The sequence below is a fragment of the Halyomorpha halys genome, unplaced genomic scaffold (assembly GCF_000696795.3).
Source record: "Halyomorpha halys isolate HHAL.00 unplaced genomic scaffold, Hhal_1.1 Scaffold71.1, whole genome shotgun sequence".
NCBI classification, from domain to species: domain Eukaryota; kingdom Metazoa; phylum Arthropoda; class Insecta; order Hemiptera; family Pentatomidae; genus Halyomorpha; species Halyomorpha halys.
Window position 1 is genome coordinate 1,361,599 of NW_027107476.1, and position 23,903 is coordinate 1,385,501.

The following is a 23,903-nucleotide window of genomic DNA, read 5'->3' on the forward strand; positions in this document are numbered from 1 at the left end:
TAGACTTATAAATTAATTAACTGAAATAAGATTTTAAAAACATAGATACATGTTTGTTGTTTACGGTATATTAGTTACGTCATCCTACTCAATTGCAGTTTTTTCGGGAATATCTAAATACAGACGGTCCATCGAGGAAATCATATTTTCACTGTTCGTATTCTTGAGGTGCTTTCCACTGTTCCAGAGAGACGCCCTGAAAGAATATCTTAACTCGTTTAAATAATACATTTCCGTTGATTAGTAGGCAGGAGTACAAACGGAGATCTGAGGAGACTTCACTCCTCGACACTGGAGACACAATGGAATCTCTTTAATTAGAGATTAACTAATTCCCTCTTCCATGGGGCCTCCAGAATCTGGAGGATGAGATGGCACGCCACCAAATGCGTAGCAGTAATTCAATAGCTTCTATTTGGTGTTTGCGTTTTATTAGTTAATATTGGTGACCGAAAGCTTCTTCAATGTCCATGAAATTGAAATTGTTATTGTTGTTATTGGTTCTTCCTATACTTGAAATATTCAATGCGGCTGGATTTAAAGAAAATATATCTTTAAGTAGTTTAAAAAAAAATCTAAAACCTGAATAAAGTTTTTTTCAAATAACTGAACATTTATACATCTCTCGGAAGATTATAATTACTTATTTAAAAGATAATGAAATTCTCTGCAATACGAACTAAAATGATAATATTCTATCAGCTATTAATTAAAACATCGAAAAGTAGATTTTGTGTAAAATACAAAAATTAAAATAAAAACCGTTGAACCTCTAATAATTAAATTTTAATAAAAATAATATAAAATACAAACTGAGTCTATTGAAAAAAGTGTATTCGTAAAATGCCTAAAAGGATAAAGTAAGCTGTTTACAAATAAACTGAGCCAGTACTGTTTTATAAACAAGAATCCACTCCAAATATTTCTGGTATCTTCAAATTTTTAATTTTAGTGAATATCTTAATAAATAAATAAATAAAGTCGTAAGAATTGCAGTGGATGCTCCTTGGTTTGTAAGAAACAGCCAATTGCATGTGTAATCACAATTAGTGACAATAGAGGATTACATTAAAAAAAAGGGTTCATGAAGTTCCACTCCCAGTTACCTACATTTAAAGGAGCAGTGTCCTACAACTTGGGAAAACCAACCACAACCCGAAGCCTGAAGCCCAGGCTGCTTAAGGACATCTTGTTATAAATTCTATATTTATCAGTTCTGTTATTGTTACTCTAAAATTGTATTTTATGTTAATTTCTTTTTTCTTCTTTTTCCTCTCTTCACCGTTTTTTTAAATTCACTTCTTTTTTTTTTCAATAAGAAGTCAGTTATTTATTTTGCTAACTCCATAAATGTCATTGTTTTTGTTATTAACTTTACTTTTATCTTTTATTAAGAATTATTATTTTAATCTATTTATTTTATCGTAATTTTATGTTTTAGTTATACACTGTATATATTTAGGGGTGTCTTTTGTATGAGACTATATCCTCCCCATAATCAATTATTAAAACAATAAAAATGTACCTCTTACCTTAACCATTAAAGGCCGATCTGGTATTAAATAAATAAATAAAGTCCTTTAGTTACCTAAAATCAAATTTTTCCTCTCGCTATGATATTTAACAGTTCCATATTACTTTTTTTTCTCGAAAATTGTAATATTAATTACAATATACAGTACACATTAAATAGGAACAATGAAACTGGGACCACCAAGGCAGAGCACCAGCGTATGAATAATTATAGGGTTCATCAAGATGCAAACCAAGGAGGGCTTGGTACACATCCCCTCACGAGGTCTCTAGCATTTATTATTAACACGATTCAGAGGGTAGCTGGAAATTTTCAACTGTCCATGACCCACATTTCCAGCAAATTTCGTACCGGGGAATAAAATAAACGTTAAATTTACATCTCGTACCAGGCTTAATAGTTAAAGTCAGATGTTTAAGCAATTGAATCCTCGTTAACAGTATGCAAGTATTATACTTATGTAAATAGTATGGTCGTCTTATCTACTAATATTTATCTCGGTTTGATGGCTAACATTCGTTAGAAGTGTTTTTCTTTAATTGTCACGTCTTAATTATATTCCGAAGTTAGTTTGGAATTGGTTGTAAATGTATATTTATGAGCTTCGAAAATCGTCATTTCTCAATGTTTCTAAACTCTCTTTTAGCCTCCACGTCTAAAGTACCAAGTTTAAAAGTAAAAACATACAGGGTTCGTTTTCTAATTAAACTACTGAACTGAATTATATGAAACTTTATGAGAACATCTATGTAAATAAATTCATCTATACGCGTTTATCATCCCGTGTCCGTTTGTGAGTTATTTCTGTAGAAAATTCATAATTTTTTAAAAAATAATATAATAATAATAAATTAAAGAATAAATCCTTTTTTTCTCAAAAGTACCGCAAACTAAATTTAGACAGAAATTAAGTACTTACTGAAACCAATTTGGACCTACCTTTTACAATAGTACAAGAGCCGAAAAGAAAAAATGGCAGCTATTTCACCCCTATTTTTAATTACTTTAATGAAAACTATGTATAATTACATACATATACATGACGAGTCTGCCAAGTATAGGTAGAAGGAATAAAAAATAGCGGCTATTTCAATTCCTTAAAAAACATTATTTTTTCATTCGGAGCTCTATATTTTAAAAACTACCAACAACACTAGAAAATCTAAAAGAACATTATTTAAAAGAGAGTAAATTTGCTGAAATATCAGCCCTAATAGAGCTATTTACGTCCAATAGCTCTCGAGATATAGTTTTTTAAAAAGCAACATTTGTTAAAAATTTACTGAAAGATTATTGGTTAGTTAATTTATTTTGAGAAATCTATATCTCAGGAATTAACCAACGTTAAGATGTCTATTAATACTCAAATTAAAGCTAGCTTAATACACTATAAAGTAGTTTAATACCTCTACCTTCGTAGGAAAAGTAGTTTTAATGATATTTGCTAAAATAAATTGATTTATAGTTGTTCGGACACAAAGTTTGATTTACGAAAAACTTTCTTTCAGAAACCATAAGACATATAGATGTCTGTCAGCACGCAAATTAAACCTAGTTAAATTTTTTTAGTTAGATTTTTGAAAAAATATATCTCTAGACCCATAAGACGCACATATGTCTGCCAACACTCAAAATAAAGGAAATTTAACTTACTATAAAGTAATCTATGACACTTATCTTCGTAGGGGTAATAGTTTTTATGATATTCGCATATAAATATAAATTTGGCAAATGAAAATTTGTCCGAACAACTATAAATCATTTTATTTTTGCAAATATCATGAAAACTACTACTTCTACAAGGATAAACAATTTTGTATCCCTTTAAACTAGCTTTAATTTGAGTGCTAATAGACATCTGTACGCCAAATGGTTTTTGAGATATAGATTTTTCAAAATAAATTCACTAACTACTGATCTTACAGCATTTTTATGAAATGTTGCTTTTTAAAAAGCTATATATCGAGAACTATTGAACGTAAATAGCTCTATTAGGGCTTACATTTTAGCAAATTTACTCTACTTTGAATGATGTTCTCTTAGATTTTCTATTGTTGTTGGTAATTGTAAAGATATAGAGCTCAGAATGAAAAATGAATAATTCTTAACGTTTTGAAACAGCCCCCATTTTTTATTCCCCCTATCTATACTTGGCAGACTCATCAATTTTGACTAATAACTATACATAGTTTTCATTAAAGTAATAATAAATTGGGGTGACAACTGTCTTTTTTCTCCTCTTGGGCTCTTGTACTACAAGTATTTAGGACTTTTCTGTATGTTTTCATGTACTTAACTCCGTCCATTAAAGTGAGATAGAAGTCTCATTGAAGTGTGTAATCATCCAACTCAATTTTCTCTGTCTTCTAATCCACGTAGTTTTCATTTTACCAAGGTTTATTTTCACATTTATTACCTCCTGTTCATGTAGGTTTCTTTCTGTGCCAGCCGATACCAGGATGTCTTCTGGATATGCGACTGTAGTGCAGAGGCTTTAACTTCCTACGTCCTAGACAGTAGGGCCTCTATCTTGATTTGAGAACCCCATATAAAATAACTAAGATAAAACCTCAACGTGCTTAGAATACAAGCTTGCCTTATTACCTGCGAGATTATAAATGCTTGTAAAAGGGATTTGCTTCTGATGAGATCTCTCTGCTCAATATAACGTCCCTAAATGGCCCTTGCACATCCTTTTATAAAGCACCCTCGCAATGCCTTGATATGACTCACAATGGCCTGATGTTATCGAAACATTTTTACTCGCAAGCTGATCTATAGGGGTTGTGAGAACTCTTATCTTTTACTTTTCCGCATTGCTTTTACCAGATCTTGGTTCCTACTATTTGGCCAGAAATATTATTATTCCTTTCCAGTGGTCGGTATAAATTTATTTTAATTTTAAACTATAGATTTACTATTAAATATAATATTGATTTTTTTTTTCTTTATGTGATATCAATCAAAGGCTTGTGCAACCTTTACTACAAAATTAGCAAACTAATAAAGTCAGTCCCATTATCCCATAATAATATAGTAAAGTTTATAATAACAATAATAATAAGTTCATAATAACAGAACAACATAATTTATAAATAATATAATTTAAATTTAAATGTAATAGTTACTATTAGATTAACTTTTGACTGTATTATATTTGACTTGGGCATAATTAATAATTAATATGAGCCAGCAGTATTATATTATATTATATAACGCAATATATTATTTATTATACAATAATTATAATGTAATTATATCATATAATTATTAATTATTATATTATATAATAATAGCCAGGTAGGTCGAAATATTGAACATTTAATATGAATTAATAAAGATTTGTTGAGAATACATGGACATATTTTTTTATAATTGAATAATACAGTCCAGGAACAAGACAATTAAAATATATATTTATGTAATTTCATCAATAAAAGAGCAGTCTTGTTAATTTAAATAAGATTAAGTGTTATTTTCAAATTGCGGCACCAGTTTAAACTGCTAATTGTAAATGATGATTAAGTTCGTTTAAAGCATCAAATGCTTAGATTGAGTCCTCGTCTGGCCAATGTAACAAAACCTAATCCCTAACCATATCATCAAGCAGGGCTGGTTTGGGGTGTCCTTAACCCCCTACGGTAATTTTGAAGTACTTACTAACCTGAATAATTTAAAAAAAAATGAGGACAAAGACAAGTTATGTTCTTGAATTAATTGGTCATTTCATAAATTATGAATTAAGAGAACGCCAAGCTACTTGAAAATTAATTTTAAGGTACTGTAAATTAACTCCCTTCTGGGTAATAATAAGGCTTGGATATTAGGCTTAGTCGTAAAAACACTTTTGGGGCAGTTGGAGGGGAATCTTAATTTCATGGAAAGTTACAAATTAGGGAAATAAAAATAAATCAAATCGATTTATATCTCCCTGTAGAACAAGGGGTATAAAGTATTCATTTTTACTGAGAGAACCATCGTTATTTGATTTGCCACCATCTAAATACAATAGCGCTACTCGATTAATGTTTGAATCGATTAAAAATTTGAAATGGATTTTTTTTTTGTCAAATTTTTCTAGTATTGGTGGAAGACAGATAGGGGAGAGTGTTAATATTTCGCGGTTCCGTGTTTAGGAGGTGCTGAATACAAATTCGAGGTTTCCAATGACAATTGTTTTCAAAAAAATTTAATAATATATAATAGGAAAAAAGCCTTTTCTTATTTTCGCCTATAATAGAAAATAATGCGTTTTTTTTACATCAAGCTATATAACAGTAAATCTCCTATCTACGTTTAAAAACGTGTTGTTGTTTTTTTTTGTTTCGTTTTTATTCCAAGTATCGTTTCTCAATCCGCTCTTAATGAGGACCACAAAGGGATCTTTATGGAATATTTTGGAGGTTCTGAAAATTTGTTTATTTATTTTTTTAAGAGAGTAAAAATTGTATGAGATAGCCTAGTTGAAATGCGTTATCAGCACTTTGAAAAATATAAATTAATTAATTTTCAGTACTTATTGAGATTATTTCTTCAAGATTCTTTTCTATTCCTCATTTTTTTGTAAATGTATTCGTATTCAGGTCAAGAACACCAATCAGCAAAATATCTAGACTCTGTCAAAACCTTTTTTTGTAAAAACCCTAAATTCCTGGAATATTACAAGGTATTGCTTGAAATATATTTTGTTACATTAGACAATTATTGTACAAGCGGAAGAACCCGACATACGTAAATTTTTCTTTTTATAATTTCTGAATCGGTTCAAATAATAATCGTCTGGAGGTATTACATTTATATTACGGATAATTAAATAATATAGATAATTATCAGAGTCAAATTGCAAACCTTTGAGCATATACGCGCCGGATATATTAATCTACTCTACCTTTTCTTATCTCCTTGATTTTTTCAACTATTCTTCGGTATTACGGTTTGAAAAAAAAATATATATGTTTGTTCGACACAGCGTCCATATACCGAGTTCAAATACATGCTTCTTGGATTTACTGCTATGAACTAATTATGTAGTAATGTGTCTTAAGTTATAAATAAGTCAAAGTAATGACTTCTGCTTTATGGTTCAAGTCATAGTAATAGAAATCGAAGACTTACAACTTCCAACTTTATCGCTACTTTTCCTTTGATTACTCCATTCATCCTCTGAATTAAATTGAAAGAAATTAAATTTCCTAAGCTGATTACTATGCCAGGTCTTTCAGGAATTAATTTGCTCTCTAGCTATGAAAAGTATAAAAGATTATTAAGTATAGCGCTTCAAAACAACATCAATATTCTCGAGTTATTGTACTGCGTCCCATCCTCTTTGTTTTAAGGATTATGCATTTATTCCCGGATTCACAGGTTATTTGAAATTTTTTAATCTGTGAAAAATTTAAAATCACACGACCCGTTTAATGTAGAAACTCTATGGAAAAGAAACATAATACAAGAAATGGAAAATATTTTTTTATAAATTAGTTTGTGTGAAATTTTATTTTCTAGTTGTGATAGGGTTTAAATAAAGGATGATACTGATGAAAATCATCTCATGTTTTATACACTACCATTAAGAACAATAATGTGTAAACAGCTATGTAACTTATAAATATAAGGGTCTGAAGTTTATAAATATTGCATAAGACTAGTACACATAAGGCACTAAATCTTGAACCATTGTGGTTTATTGGCATATAAAAGGTAGACACTCCTATGGGAATATAAGAAATGCATCAACCGCAGGTTTACTTATTCCTACGTAACAATAAACTATAAACAGGGCATTTAAAGATTATGTATAAAGGAATTTTATAGACAGTAAATAATTTGTGGGTGTGTAAAGAATATTCCAATATTGCTCACCTCTCTCTCTCCCTTACCTAATTCTCAAAAATAACGTATATCAATTTTTTTAAATACAAACAAGTATAGACAGAATGAAGTGCTTCAAAATTATTTATTTATAAATACAAAATAAATTATAAGTGCATTATATTATAAAATACAATTTTATAAATTGAAACATTTAGTTATACTAAAATGAATTCATCATTTTGACGGACACAGTTTCTGCTACTGATGAAGTTTCAGATTATTGTTGAATGTTGAAGGTCGTTTCAGATTGCTTTATTAGAATATATGGGCTAGTCTGACGTGTTTATGTTCGAGGGGCTGCATCCTTCTTATACCTTTAAGTCAATCTAGCAGAAAATGTTGGAACTACAATACCATTACAGGTAAATGTAATTACAATTACTTGGAATTGTAAGGAAAAAGTAATAATTACATAAAAATGTAATTCGTGATTTTCATTACATTGACTCAGGTTGTAATTTTAATTGTTATCCCGTAATTACAATTACAGTAGTTCACCAAGTAATTGTAATTACAACTACAAATTACAGTAATTGTAATTACTTTTTGTCCAACTCTGCTTTCTTATTGATGTGACCTCTCCATGTTTTGCCAGTCAAGGTCAGATACTAATATTAATTAATGGGATGTTCTTTAAGGAGAGATCTATATTCAAAAATATCATCATCGATCAAAGGGCTAAAAATTGACTGGGATTCTGGTTGGTTTTTTAAATTATTTATTATATTGTTACGTTTAATTTTTAAATAATTTTCTGCCTTGGACTAAGACGAGTAGAGAAAGAAGTGAAGGAGGTGTGGTAAGGTAAGTAACAACTGTTTTATCGTGACACTTTAACTGCTAATAAGATCTTTTATTTCCCTTAAATTCGAGCCACCACCTGAGCCGAGGTTACCTCAACATTAGCCGGTATAAAGCCACCTTTACGAGAGTCAGGTTTTCATAATGTATAGCTCAGAATTATATTAGTATTTTCAAGGATACCGTAATACTAAAAACGTAATATTTTAATAATATTTAATATTTAAATAAAAAGGGATATTAAAATAATTCAAATTTTTTTATTTATTGACATTTATTACTGTACATAAAATACAACAAGTAAATTTGAAGTAAGATCATGATGATATGATACAGCATATGGAGAAACTACCCATCTTCTTTTCAGGCGCCTCGGAGGATTGCCAGGATCGGAAGAGAAAGCAAGATTAAATACTAGTGGATTTGGGTGGTTAGGGAGTTTATAATGGAAGGAATGAACGGGTTCGGGCTAGATCGGTTACATAAGGAACATTTAAGTCTTTATGGATGGTTTTATTTGTAACGAAGTAAAGAGCATTGAGGATTTTACGAAGGAATTTGGATTGTAAGGATTGGATTCGGGAGGAATTTAGTGGTGGAGCTCCAAAGATCAACTCCGTATGTCCCGATAGGCCTTATAATAGTCATGTAGATCTGTCTTTTGTGATAAGTAGGAACTTTACACCGTTTGTCTAGTAAGTGCTGTAATAGTCGGAATCTGCGTGCAGTTTCCTGTCTTTTCAGTCTTGTGTGAGGCTTCCAGGTTAGTCGTTTGTCAAGGTGTAGTCCAAGATAACGAATCTGTTCTACAGGGACGAAGAGTAAAGGTGATTTGATGGGATTTATTTTTATCCTCCAATTTCGACACCATTCTTCGAGGGTTGTGATATGGGACTGGAGAGTATGGGATGCAATCAAAGGCAGTTATCATTAACTGTGAGCACACATGTGTCATCAGCATACGTGGTAAGGATAGTGTTAGGAGTTGTTCGGATGTCAGCTGTATAGACGGTGTAGAGGATGGGACCGAGGATACTACCTTGAGGAACACCAGCGGATTGAAAATAGAGGGATGAATAGGAACCATTATGGTTTACTTGGAATAATCTATCAGTAAGAAAGGAACGGATGATGAGAAAGTATGTAGGAGGTAGGAATTTACGGAGTTTGTAAAGTAGTCCCGGGTCCCAGTCTCGATTCAGAATGTTAAAGTTCTAAGTTTTCTTTTTAGATGTACAATGGATTATAGAGATAAACAAAACCATGTTACTATTTATTACTAACTCCTTCTTAATTGTCTAAATGTAATGTATGTTTAAGGTTTCAATCACGGAATCGAATCGCATTAATAAATTAACATTGGTTTTTTGTTATTATTTAATGTTCGATTAATAATGATCAAATGACGATAAGATGAAACTTTCTAACTTTATAAAATACAGTAAGACTAAAAGGCTTTTTATTACATGTCTATACTACCTAACAGTTCATACAAGAGGTCTGGCGCGACTATAAAACTTAGCTTTATCTTCCCGGCTGTATTTACTGCCTAGAGATGGTCCATCTCTCAAGATATTTTAAAACATATTTATATTGGAAGATCAATAGACCGTATACAAGATAAAAGCGGTCAATAAAGGTACATAAATAGTAGAAAACTAGGTATTTATTAGTAACAAATGTTGGGCCCCACTTGAATTAGAACAAGATACAATCATTGTAAAATATGACAAAACAATTATTAGAGTGTAAAAAATTATACATAAAAAATGAACAACGTAAACTAAAGTAATATAAATATAAATGAATAGAATACTAATTAATTAATTAATTAAATTAAAATATATTCAACTCTCTCTTCACGTTATTATTGCTCGGCCGGCCTATTCAACTAGAATAAAAAGAACTTTTTATGATTGGAAGTAGTACTTTGTCGTCACAAGCTCATAATTGGTGAATATCTATGATCATAGCACACCCTGTATACCGTACAAAGATAACTCAAAAATCTATTTTTTGAGAAAAAAAATCCCCCAATTCCGTGGCGTACTTTTACCTAGACCTGAACGCTCTTTAAATAATACATGAATTATATAAATTAAAGGGTTATAATCATTTACTAAGTAATGACTAATCGTTTAATGCTTATTTGATGAAATAATCCCAATATTACTTGGATTAATTAATTATTCATTGAAATGAAGCAATATATTTCCGAAATTACGTATAAAATCTATGGAAACTGGAGATTACAGCAACTACTTTAGATACTGTTTAAGACCATTGCAGCACATTTCGTAGCCACTAGCATGTTGCTGTCTGTATGATATTCCCATGATAGTATAAGAGCCGGGAAGAAAAAAAGCCAGTTATCTCACCCCAATTTTTGATTACTTCAATAAAAACTATGCATAATTACTAGTCAAAATCGATGAGTCTGCCAAGTATAAGTAGGGGGAATAAAAAATGGTGGCTGTTTCAAAACCTTAAAAAAACATTGATTTTTCATTCGTAGCTCTATATCTTAAACAACTAGCAACAAGACTAGAAAATCAAAGAGAATATTATTTAAAGAAGAGTAAGTTTGCTGAAATATTAATCTTAAAAGAGCTATTTGCCTCCAATAGTTCTCGAGATATAGCTTTTTAAAAAGCAAAATTTCTTAAAAATCTACTAAAAGATTAGTAGTTAGTTAATTTATTTTGAGAAATCTATATCTCAGGAACTATGTGACGTACAGTTGTCTATTAGCACTCAAATTAAAGCTAGTTTAATGGACTATAAAGAAGTTTATGACCTTTTTCCTTCCTCGTAATAATTATTTTGTGAAATAGCTTTTTTTATTTATATAATAAGTGCTGAGGTTTCGGGCCATTTGAGACCCGGAGTTGATTTATTTTTAAGGCACCAAAAAAAAAAACTTTAAATCTAAAATAACATTCTCTACTTAATAACATTCTCGTTTGGCTAAGAAAAAGCTCTTCTTGAGGTCCCCTTCGTAATTTGGGCCCACGTGGGATCGCTTCTAATGTACACTAATTTTAAATATTTACTTCATTTTGGTTTTATATTAAAACACATTTTTATCTACTATTCTCTTACCGTCTAATCCAACTCCATTTATAAAGTATAATAATACACCACTACATTGCCAAATCTAAATTTATTACAAAGCGGATTAAAATTGCTTTTAGAACAAAATGAATCGACTAGTTATAAAGTATGCCATATATCATGGTATATTGACTTGATCAAGTAGTAATAAAATTATGCTATTCCATGTAATTAAAAAGTTTTTAGCCAAAGGGGCCAACAATTCGATTAAGCCTCCTTGAGTCGTCCCCTTTCTCTACCCGGGTGAGTATAAAACAAGTTTACTTCCCCTTGGCCAAATTCAATTTTCGGAAGGTGTCCCTTTTTGTGTATATTGAAGCAGAATTTCTTCCTTCTCACCAATTTTAGTTTGTTTTTTTTCTTTCAAATTGTCTACAGATGTGTCTAAAGGTTTAATAATTTTAAATAAGGACACAATAAAAATTAAAATGATATAATTATATATAAATGGTAGAAAAAGAAACAAATACATAAAATAACTGAAGAGAAATCTGTAGCTTTAAAGATATGAAGCTCCGAATGAAAAATAAATTTGGTTTAACGTTCTGCAAAGACCTTAATTTTTCATTCCTCAAACTATACCTGGCATCAATTTTTACAAGTAATTATACCTGGTTTTCATTAAAGTAATAAAAATTAGGGCGAAATAACTGACTTCTTTTCCACTGAGCTCTTGTACTAGTAAAGTAGGGCTCTTTCTCGTATCCGAGTCCCTGATATTGAAAGCCAGTAGAGATTGAGTTAGAGCACTAAATCCGTATACCGTCAGGACTTGAGTAGAGGCCAATTCCATATTCACAAAAGGTCTCGGGGCCACTGCCGTTTCATCCTTCGGGGAGGATTATAGGGATGATTCGGACTGTAAGGGATTAGGATGGTGAATAAAGTTCTGATGAAAGTTTGAGAATCTAGATGGAATTACGTCAAGGACACATGGCATTATTAGATGTTAGTTCTTTAATTCTATTATCTCGTTTTTATTTGTTCTTTTTTCCTTTCACTAACCTATATATGGAATACACGGTAAGTTGAAGTATTGCAACCATGCCAAATTTCGAATGCGAGTTATCGAGGGAATGTATGTGAAGTCCTCAGAGTTGAAATAACCAAGTCTTGCGAAATAGTATGTGTTTGTTTGTTTGTGTCAACTGCGTAGCTCTAAAAATAAAATTCGCACGAAACTGAAATTGCATGTTTAGGGGAGTATATAAGTGGGATGTTATTGTTTCGATAGAATTGACTGATCGGCTTAAACGATTATGATTAACCTCGGTATGCCAATTAGCTGGACTAATTAAATGATCTTTGATTTCAGCTAGGTGTTATCCTCATTTCTCAATAGCCTGGCAAGGATTAATTTTAGTACATAATTAATTATAGTTCTCTCTGAAAATGTTCTAAATATAATACAACTAAACTATTTTTAAGTTTAATAAGCTTCTTTCTGTTCCAATCTATCAATCTGTAGCAATCAATAAGTGTTTGATTCTAACGAAGTTGTTTATGCGTCAATAGTAAAAATGCGCTAAGAAAGTTTTAGTAATTCTTTTTAAGAGAGAGTTCATCAATTAGTAATACATTAAAATTTCATAAATTGATTTACCCTAAGTAATTGAATTTGAAATTAACTAAATATATATTTTAATTGTCTTGTTCCTGGACTGTATTATCCAATTATAAAAAAATATGACCATGTATTCTCAACAAATCTTTAATAATTCATAGACTTAAATGTTCAGTCCTAGCCACCTTCAACCTAGCCATTATTATATAATATAATTATATTATTATATATTTATTAATACTTATATAATATAATTATATTATAATTATAGTATAGTATAAAATATACTGCGTTATATAATATAATAATACCCATTATTATATAATATAATACTACTGCTTCATATTAATTAATCAAATTTGGAGGCTATTATGCCCAAGTCAAATATACAGTGAAAAGTTAATATAATAGTCACTATTACATTTAAATTATATTATTTACAAATTATGTTGTTCTGTTATTATAAACTTATCCACAACAATAATTCAACTTTATTATTTTTTTTTTTTCTGTTATGTTCTTCTTTTTTTAATACTTCCTTCGTCTTATCAGACTTCGTTATTAAAATGTGAGGATTTTTCTTTCTAAATTGCATTAATGATTCTAAACCATTCTTCTATTAATAAAAAAAGTTTGTGGATATAATTTTTTACCATTTCACGTTTTTTTCAATGAAATAACCTATTTTTCTATAAGTATTTTTTCTCAAGGTACTTTCATGGTTATCACGTGTATCCATATCTCTAAAAATTATCTCCAAATCGGTTACAATGAAAATAATATCCCTCCTGATATATCAACAAGACTTTTAAAAAAGTAATATTATCTCGAATAACTACATCCGTAAGATTCTTTACTAATTTCATTTTATGCGATTTTTCATGTTTATTTGTGAATATAATTGTTCTGTAGCATTATAAGAATATTTAAGTACTTGTTGTAAATATGTTTATAATAGTAGAACGATATATATTGTTTCACATTCACTTGGTAAGGTTATGTTATAGAAATAAGGAAAAATAATATCAGATGTTCCAGAAAAGGGTCAAGTCGGGGATCAGATGAGCTGTCAAACCCAAATTGCTATGGGCAAGAAACTCCAAATGGCTTCGTCCTTTCGACCTATCATTTTTATATATCTTCTCCCAACGCACATTTTCCTACCAGTAAATCATTAAAGTTAGGATTCTGATAATTATGCAGATTTTTTTCTAAATTATTGAAGTAGTTTTCTGTATGAAATTTCCTAAAAAATATGACAAGGGCACCTCCAGATATAGTATTGCGGGCTTGCTGTAGTAACTAGATCAGTGACAATCTGTGTTTAGAAGTAATCCTCAAAATTTTAAATCAATTATATTTGCAATATTCAGAGACCGAGAAAACATCTTTGTTTGAGTTAAGAAGTCCTCCTCAAATTTTATTTTTATTTTAAAATAATATTTATTGCATTCCTAATTTGATCAGGGACATCGTAGTTTAAAAAATATCTAAGGGCACATATGTACTTATTTGTACAATTTTGTGTTAGGGGCATTTGTGCACTAATGTGAAATAAAAAAAAAAATATTGTAAATCAATGGTGACCATAAAAGCAATTGACAGTTGATTGTGAGTTAAGAGTATAATATTCAAGTTGTTGGATGTGTGCATACTTCCTTGCAATAGAAAACATGAAAGTACCTTTCATTGGTGAGCTAAGAGGAAACACCATAACCAAACAGATCGAGTTAGGTTAGCAGTGAGATGCACAAAGCTCCCACCTTTGTCCTTGATAAAATAAGATGTTGAGACACCACAATAAATAATTTTATGGCCTCAGGTACAACTGGGACCATTTTCAAATCATTTACACATGTTCCCTGGTAGGAATTTTGTCCCAGTTCACTCTACACATATTTCTTCCTATTTTATTAATTAGTTGTTCTGAAATATTAATATTTCACATGGTTCAACTAGATAAAAAGGCATTGCATTAACATAACTTACTAATACATATGTGTTTTTATATTTACTTCAATAAAAAAAAATTTATGGTTAAAAAATAATGAATTATTATCTTAAGGTGCTGATGATTGCCCGATACCATAGACACAGGATCGCTCGGGCCATCTTCGAGGTAACCCTATCAGCCCAAGTGACTATCACCCACCAGAAGAATCCATTTGTTGTCTCTAGCGGATCAGGTCGTGGGAGGAGCCCTACAGCTACGGTACTTCAGCTGGTTGGCTCAGTCATCATACTGTACTCGCCCTACTACTGCATCATTCTGTGGCAGGGCTTAGGCAGGAAGCCTTCACCAGGGTATTTATTGTTTTTTTTATCAAAGATTATATTTTTAAAATTCAATTGTTTATAATTTAGTGGTAATATTTTGTTAGTGCAAATAAAACAATGAATAAGCCTGAAAAAAATTATAATATAATGAAATTGTCTTTTCAATATGCACTTATTTTCATCCTTGAAAATCATCTAATACACTCTACTCCATTGCACTCTTCAGATGTTCTAGATAAGTCAGCTCATTTTATTGTGATTTGTTTTCACAGTAGCTAGTGAAATTTATTGTTCATTATAGTGAGTATAAAACAAGAAACAAAAAGTTTAGTTGATATATCTATTTGTTGGATCAGTTACTTACATTTAATTTAGTAAATTTGATATTGGATTTTTTAGCTAATTGTAATTATTTTGTTATTTTTGAATATTAACTCCAAACATTCTTTTTCCTTTATTTCCCAGACAACTTTATTGGAAGTTTGGAGTAACTTTTCTTCTTAATGTTAATAAAGCACTTACCAAAAAAGTTAATGAATAACTGAATCATAATTTTGGATTGTTCAGTGAGTAAGACCCTGAACTTTCAACTCCAGCAGAAAATGTATTATCAGCCTTAGAAAGATAGTAAGTTATGGAAACCCTCCTAGCACCCATTCTCTATAAATTTGATTCGTGAACCTTTAATGGATTAAGGGATAAACCTGGCAGTTGAGTATGAATGCTGACCACTTCACTGTTTATAACTTTTAGTCTAGAAATAATACGTCCTTACCAACCACCAACCCAAAATCCTTTATGGGTGATAATAGTAAAGGTTTATTTATTTGATAACTATTTTTTAAGTGAAAACTTACTTATTATGCCTGGCCCAAAGGGGGCATTCCAGGTTGTAGGCACTTTTCATGATAAAATTTTATTATTTTCTTTTAGGATTTGAATAAATGTTTTTAAGTATATAGACTTTCTATTGGGGCTCAGCTATTAACTTCAAGAAGATAAGATCAAAAGCTTTTTTCATGTTGGAAATTAAAATTTCTAAAGTACAATAATAACAGCCAGTTTAAATTAAATACTTTTTCTTAAGATCTAAAGGTAAGGAAAGTACTGCTTTTGGGTAAAAGATGAATCATATGAACTATAAACCTCTAACTAGGAAATTAAAAAAAAGTGAAAATGTTTATATTTATAAATTTATTTGTTTTCCTTTTTTTAAAAAAATAATTATCAGTATTTTGTACAAATTTGTTAGTTTCAACAGTTTTTATTTTTCCAGATTAGGATCTTAGATATAAATTTACAGGTAGCAGCAGCAATTAAAGTGTGATAACGACTCAAGTATTTTACTTAGTAATGACATTTCTATTTGTTTTACTTGGCTAAAAGATCTGCAGCAAATATTAAAAAAATTATAACATGAAATATAATAGTTTTAACAATTAATTAGCATAGAAATATGTCTTGCAAGACCATTCTATGGCCTAGGTTGTGCTGGCCTACCTATTGTTTGTGGACTTCCGGTGTGGAACCATTAGTCTAATGGCTGATAAAAGAATTTTTTTAATAAAATTTTTTACCTGTTGAATATCAGTGTTTTATTATTTTTTATGCAACTCAATTTTTAAGGCAATTTGATTAGTTTTCACACTGAATTAACTGTAGATAGTTTGACTGAAGTTTAGTCCAGTATTAACTAAATATTTTGATTATATATAAAAAAAAATAAGACAAGTACTAACTTTTTTACATAATCTTTATCTATGAAGTTTATATTAGTATTAGTGACTTTTAATTTATTTTCAGTACTGAATAACTATTTTTTAATTCTCAGGTTACTTGCAATTGCGTCTAGTCTACTTGCTTGTGCACCAACACTCAACGGCCTTTTGTATGGCCTAAAGAACAAACTCCTTAGGCGAGCATTCAGACATTATTGGAGAAAGAAAATGACAAAGAATGAACTTGAACAAGAGATTCAAGCCAGAACCCCATCTCGGAGGCCTTCACTCACTCCCCAAAAAGTACGTCCATAAGTATACTATCTTTTAGAATTGCTAATTAAATATTATATTGATGTCATTAGAGTCTTATAAAGTATTATGTGTTACTTATAAACTTTTGTATTCCCTGAAGAGTTTATAATAAAGATGAGACAGGAAGTCACGATTGTGGTATCTAGGGATTCATATTATTTATATTCAGATTCCATTTTGATTATTAACAAACCTTTTTATTATTTATTTATTTTAGGTTAAATATTATGATGTAATTAAAAGGAAATCTTATGCCTAAAAACATATTTCTTCTTTAAGTAAATGAAGTTTAGATCTCATCTTTAAACTTGATTATAGGTAGCAAAATAATTAGCATATCATTCTGTAGGCTTTCATAATTAATTTATATTATTCTGATTCTGACTGATTATATATATTATGAGCGTGATTCGGCTAGTAACAGTACTTCCTAACAAAGTACTGTACCTCTGAACCTTCATGGGTTGTAGCAATACAGAGATTTATTTTGTATATATATGAAATAACTATTTCAAAGCTTTATTGGCCTATTTCTCTTTATTAATTAATACTTGAAATTAATTTTATTTTTTATTGTTTTTAACAAGAAAAACATTTTATAACTGCAGTTTCTTTCAATTAGAACTTAGGAATTATATGTGTTAATGGCCAAGTATCTTATTTTCATACTTATTTAAAAACAACGCTTAACTTAGGAGTCCAATGTAATTTGAAAGTAGACTTCCCAAGCTACTGAACTGAGTAGCTTTATATATTTATTTATTGATCTAAGCTTTGTATATTACCACATTAAGGTCTTCTAAAATGATATCTTCAAGTTCATTAAGTATCTTTGAAAAAAATTTTCCTGAAAACTAGACTTCTATTGAAGAAATCACACCACTGTCACTCCATAAGTAGATATTATTACAAATATCTAATAATATATAAGTAGATATTAAAAATAAAATTTTAATGTCAATGTTTATTATCATAATTACAAATTGGGTTATTTCAATAAAAAAAATATGTAAGACGTCAATTTATTTTAACTTTGTCAGTCTCTTCTCTATCGTCTTCCCTCTATCATAAATTCTCAAAGTATTGGTGTCTGTTTCTCTCCTTAATTTTGCAACTTCACTCAAATTTCCTCCTTTTCTCTTTCAGAAAATCGTTATGGGAAATGTCTCTATTGGTTGTTGTAAACAGCTTTTTCTGAATTTCTTGCTTAGTCAGCTTCAAATGTTTCTTTCTCTTACCTGAGTATTTTTAGATTTTTAACAGTTAAGCTTTGCATACATGACCAATTTTGTGTAGTCATTTTCTATTTATATGACAGCTTCTTTTCAGTTACTTCCTCAGTAAATGTAGTGCAGACTTTTGTTAATTTATAACAGATTACCCCACTTCTTTTATCTCTTTCAAGCAGCAGTGAACTAGACACAATAGTCCTAAATACTCTTTAAAATGTTATAGTTGCTTTCACCATTTCCCTAAGAAGGGCCTTAAGTCCATTTCAGTACAAATTAATTATAAATTATTTTTGTAGAATATAGTTTGATAAATATATGGAAGAATTTTTCCTGTTGTTTCAAGTGAAAAAAATAAATAATAGATTTTCACAGAAACTCTAGGTGTTTTTGGTAAAAATCTGTGAAAATGTAAAATAGAAAGGGAGTGAGATTGCTCAGATTAAGGTCTGGCTGTAGTGTGAAATCTATTTTCTGTTCTCTCAGCTCTGTATTCAATTTGGAACTATAAGGCTGATCTCATTCCAATAAAGTCAGACCATCCATTTGATTCCAGTCATGTCTGATCTGTCTAACGTTATCATATATTCCTTGATATACAGATTACTTACTTACTAGGTTACTTGGTTTGACTGGATAGGTTGACCTCCTTGGTCTGGTGCGTACCCTTTGACTTATCAGACTTTTTAGATAATCTCTAATACTTTGAAACTTATTATCTTTTTTATTTATTTTAATAAGGCGCATTTCTGAAACAACATGCTAACATCTATAACATACTCTGTAATAATACAATATACTCTACAGAAGTATGGATGGTGCTTATTTCATGAGATGCTTCTCTTCAAATATCTAAAAAAAGAAAACTCAGCCATAGTACAAGCAAATACGTAAAATAACAAAAAGTATTTTAGGATGGCTTTTCTGCTTTTCTTGCATGTTATAAAATTCTGAGGGGGTTATCTTCAAAACAGCTTTTTAGTTTTAACATTTAGCTCAAAAAGCTTGCTTGGTTATCTCTGGTTATTTGAGAACTTTATTATATTTTTAATAAATCATGATTGAAAATGTTTTTTAAGAAATTATTTATTTAATTTATCATTCATTAAAAGATAATAATTATACTTTTTCATGCACCATTAGGTTTCACACTCTAAAGGGGCTTCTTTGTAGTAATTGAGAAAAAATTGTTTGATTGTTTTTAAAATCATTTTTCTTATATTAAAACCGCATCCTGCTTTTGTCTTTTACCATCTTCTTAACTAAATATAATCCTCACTTGTTTGTTTTAACTTAGTATGGCTTAAGATTGGTAAAAGATATATTTATTCACTTGTTCAATCCTAGGTTGATGTATGATAGCACAATGGGACAAGAATTAACTCCAAGGAAAAGGAAAATTTTATGACATTGTTGACTATTTTATTACTGCTTCATACAATCTTAAGGTGAATCATTAATTATGTATCCGTTTCTCTTGTTGCATGGTGCATAAAAGATGAAAATAAGTGTTGAAATCCGAAAAAAAAAAACTTTCAGCTTGGCTTAGAATGTGCTAGGAATGAAGTTTTTTTGATCTCATAACATTTCATAGCTTAAATTTAGGAAACAAAAGATCATATTTATTTTTTAATTTAATTTTTTTATTGCTTTAAAAACAAATGGACCTATGCTGAAATACTTTCTTTCTACATAAACACAGAGGCTGTTGCATGAGAAAAAAATTCAATTTATAAACTAACAATGTAAATGTGCTTTCCACAAATGCATTTATTGGTCAATGTACTTGGAAGCCATATAACTTTGTTTTGTCTTTATTTTATTTCAATGTTTTCATCAACTTCTTTCTTGTATAATAGTTGTGTTTTTATCCTCAATAACACATTTTTCTCATCATTCTATGGTAAATATATTTGTCATAAAATGTTTGCACTTTCATGTTTTATTCTCTCTGCACCTTGAAACTACTTTTAATTCCTCATATTTCACTGTCTTCTAAAATAATAGGTAATAAGTAAATATATGTGTACATATAAATTGTGGTAAATTGATGTGATTGGTCCATTAATTATGCGATAAAATCATGTTTTGTCTTAGAAATCTTTTGTTTTTCAAGAAACTTTTTTTTTGTTCTTTTTTTTTTTAATTTTAGCTCTCCAAATCCACTCTTTTCCAAATCAATTTCACTTATTTATTTAGCAGATTCAAACTTCAGTAATCTGATTTCTTGGTCACAACTGACAGTTTTTTAAACATGGTGATAGAGAATTGTATTGTTTCTTAAAAACTCACTTTACTCTCCAATGAGACTTAATTTTTATGTTAATATTGAAAAAAAAATTATTATCCAAACAGATTTAATATCAAAATATCTATATCTAAATAATATATAATATCTATTTAATACCTTTTAATATATATTTTGCCTGAATCTCAACTCTCAGTATTGAATCTTGATTCTTATAGACAACAACATGAATCAATAAACAAATATTGTTGTTAACAACCAAATATCCTAGTTTCATGAAATAATGGAAAAGTAATTGCATATTTCATTTGTTTGATATAATTGATCTTGATGCAACACTAATAATTTTTGAATCACAAGAGCTTTTATAAGTGTTATTAATAACAAATGAGATTCATAACTAGAAAAGAAAAAAACAAAAATTGAAAAAATTTTCACGAAATTTGAATTGTTCCCAAAATAATTTAACAACAGATGAACTTTTCAAAAAGAAAAAAGGAGCTTAATGTATCATCTGGAAATGAATTTGCTTAAGATTGAATTTGGAGTTTGTAAACTTGTACCTTGGGTTCTTCATAATATTTATTTAATTTGATTTATTTATTTACTTGTGTTTTTATGTTTCTAGAATCTGTAAACATAACTTTGATTAATACTTATATATCAGACACATGTTATTCTCATTTTCATTTTATCACATTTACCTTCAGAGGTCAATAATTGTAGATTCCAAAGTGTATATATTTAGTGACTGTATACGCATGCTGGTCCTAATGTTTTTAGTGTTAGATTAAAAAATGTGTATATTGATTAGGATAGCTCATGCTATGATTTAAGTGTTGCTTGTTGAGTTTAAAATAAAATTAGAATAAAAAAATTCATTTAGTTTATTGTTACGAGGCCAAAAATAAATTTTTTAAAAATATTTAATAGAAAAATGTCTTATCCTTTATCATAATAGTTAGTAAAGAAGTTCCATTTAAAAAATTTCCAAATTCTATAAAGGTGTTTAAGAACTATCAATCCATGTTAATATTTTTTTAGTATAGGCATTTACTTGTTGTACATATGTATATGAACACTAACTATTGACATATCCTTTATTTTATAATATAAAAAAAATTAATTATGAAGATAATAGATGATATAAATAAAATGAAATAACTTCTCTCAAGCAAAAACCCTGAGTTTAAGAATTTTTTGAGTTTGAGGTGAATATAGTTTGGGGACTATCAGAATTTTTTTAAAGCAATTTGTTAATGTTGGTATGTTACCCCACTTTTCTATTTTCAAGTATTGCCTGAATCTTGTCCTGTTTGAGCAGGAGTATCATGGATTTTTCTTGACCTTAAAAAATTCATATCATGAGTACTTCATATAATACAATAACTCGACTCTGCAGTGATAAGCGAATACAGTTTACTGAAATTAAAACACTTAATAAAGGGAAGAACATCCAGGTGTGGCCAAAAAGTAACTCAAGTAATATAAACAAATATTTATTAACAATGATGTGAAGATAGTTGATCGTAGATATATAAGAGTAGAAGATGGTCGAAGGGTGCGGTCAGCAGAAAAAACACAAATAAACAAACAACATAGACACAAACATTGGCACAAATAAATAATTTGTTTATTTATTTGTGTTTTTTCTGCTGACCGCATCCCCTGACCATCTTCTCCTCTCATTTATTAACAAACAATGTTTAACACTCGCCTCACTATGCAGGGCTAAAAAAGATATAAACAACTAAAAATATGTTGACAATGTAAGAGAAGAATAAGATGACATGATATAAAAGTAAACTAGTGGGGTTAAAAAAATATGTAAATATATGATAATAATTATATAAAAATGAACAAAGGAAATTCAAATAAGATGTACAGTGATGAGTAAAGATAAAAAGAAAATAACATAAATTATTAGATACAAAATGAACTGGAGACATAATAACTAATAGAAAAATAATAACAAATTAGGAATACTCACATTTTGTGTTGGAAGAAAGCACTAGAATAGGGAAGGCGAATATGACATAGACACAGTAGTGAAAAGATTTTACAGTTAAAAACGGTTACATATTTAAATGAAATAAAAGAAAAATTATAATAAAGCATGATAATAATAGAAAACATAAGTAGATATTAAATGTTAGAATTCCTAAATACATAATTGATTAATTGGAAAAAAAAAATATGACATATTGATAGATAAGGTAGATAGATAGATAGATAATAAATGAAGGCAATATATATAAAATACAATAAATGTTATAAAATTGATGCAATAAAGATAATATAGTGATGAAAAAGAAAATTTATATGTATCGCTATACATCTTATTTGTATTTCCTTTGTTTATTTTAGTTTACCTTTATATATATGTCATCTTATTCTTTTACATTGTCAACATATTTTTAGTTGCTTGTATCTTTTATTTTGGTAAGGGTTATAAGTTTGCTCTTAATAAATATTTTTTTTATAGTACTTGAGTTGATTTTCAACCATACTTGGACCATCTTCCTTTTATTAATTACACACGGTCAATTAATAATTTTGAAAAATACTTAAAGTTCACTTTTAGCCTTACTTAAACTAGTTTAAAGCAGGTTATTAGCCATGGTGAAGCTCTATAACCTAAATCTATCAGAACACAGGCATAATCATCATAATTTTATTTCACATCTCTTGATTCTCGAGATCCTTGTATCATGTACTCTTCCTAGCCATTCAGCATAAACAGTTGTGAAGAGTATCACAAGCTTGTAAGTAAATATTTGCAAAATCTTTTCTATTCGTCAGAAATTAATTTTTTTTATCTCGATGGTTGATTTCATTATCTATGTACAATTTCAGTATATGAGTACAATCAAGAGCACCAACTGCGGTTTTTTAGTTAGAAATATTTTACCACAAAAGTGTTGCAATCATCATTTTGCCTCTTGGTGAGAAATGATAGTAACCAAATTTTTGAATGATATTGTTCATTAAGTAATATTTGGTTTTACTTGGAGTTATTCAATGTATACTTACCTTAACTTTTTATCTTCTCCAATACCACTTTGAGCCTGTGGATCTGCAACAAATCTAAAAACAATTTCCATTGTTATTTTTCTTGCTAACCTTTTGTCTACTCACTCAAAAATTCAAGACAATACCCTCACTTCTAAAATGTAACAACTCTTTGCATTCATTAATTTTTTTATTGTCACTGTAAAATGTATAATCC

At 29.3% G+C, this 23,903-nt stretch overlaps 1 protein-coding gene across 5 annotated transcripts in view; it reads left to right on the forward strand.

Annotated features, from left to right (window-relative positions):
- LOC106692784 (histamine H2 receptor) overlaps window positions 1–23,903 on the forward strand; it is a 581,552-nt gene that overhangs the window by 547,979 nt on the left and 9,670 nt on the right. For all 5 annotated transcript variants that reach the window (XM_067045812.1, XM_067045811.1, XM_067045814.1 and 2 more), the window contains 2 exons: window positions 14,953–15,191; window positions 16,996–17,185. In XM_067045812.1, coding sequence (XP_066901913.1) covers window positions 14,953–15,191; window positions 16,996–17,185 — 429 coding nt within the window. The remainder of the gene's footprint in view (window positions 1–14,952; window positions 15,192–16,995; window positions 17,186–23,903) is intronic.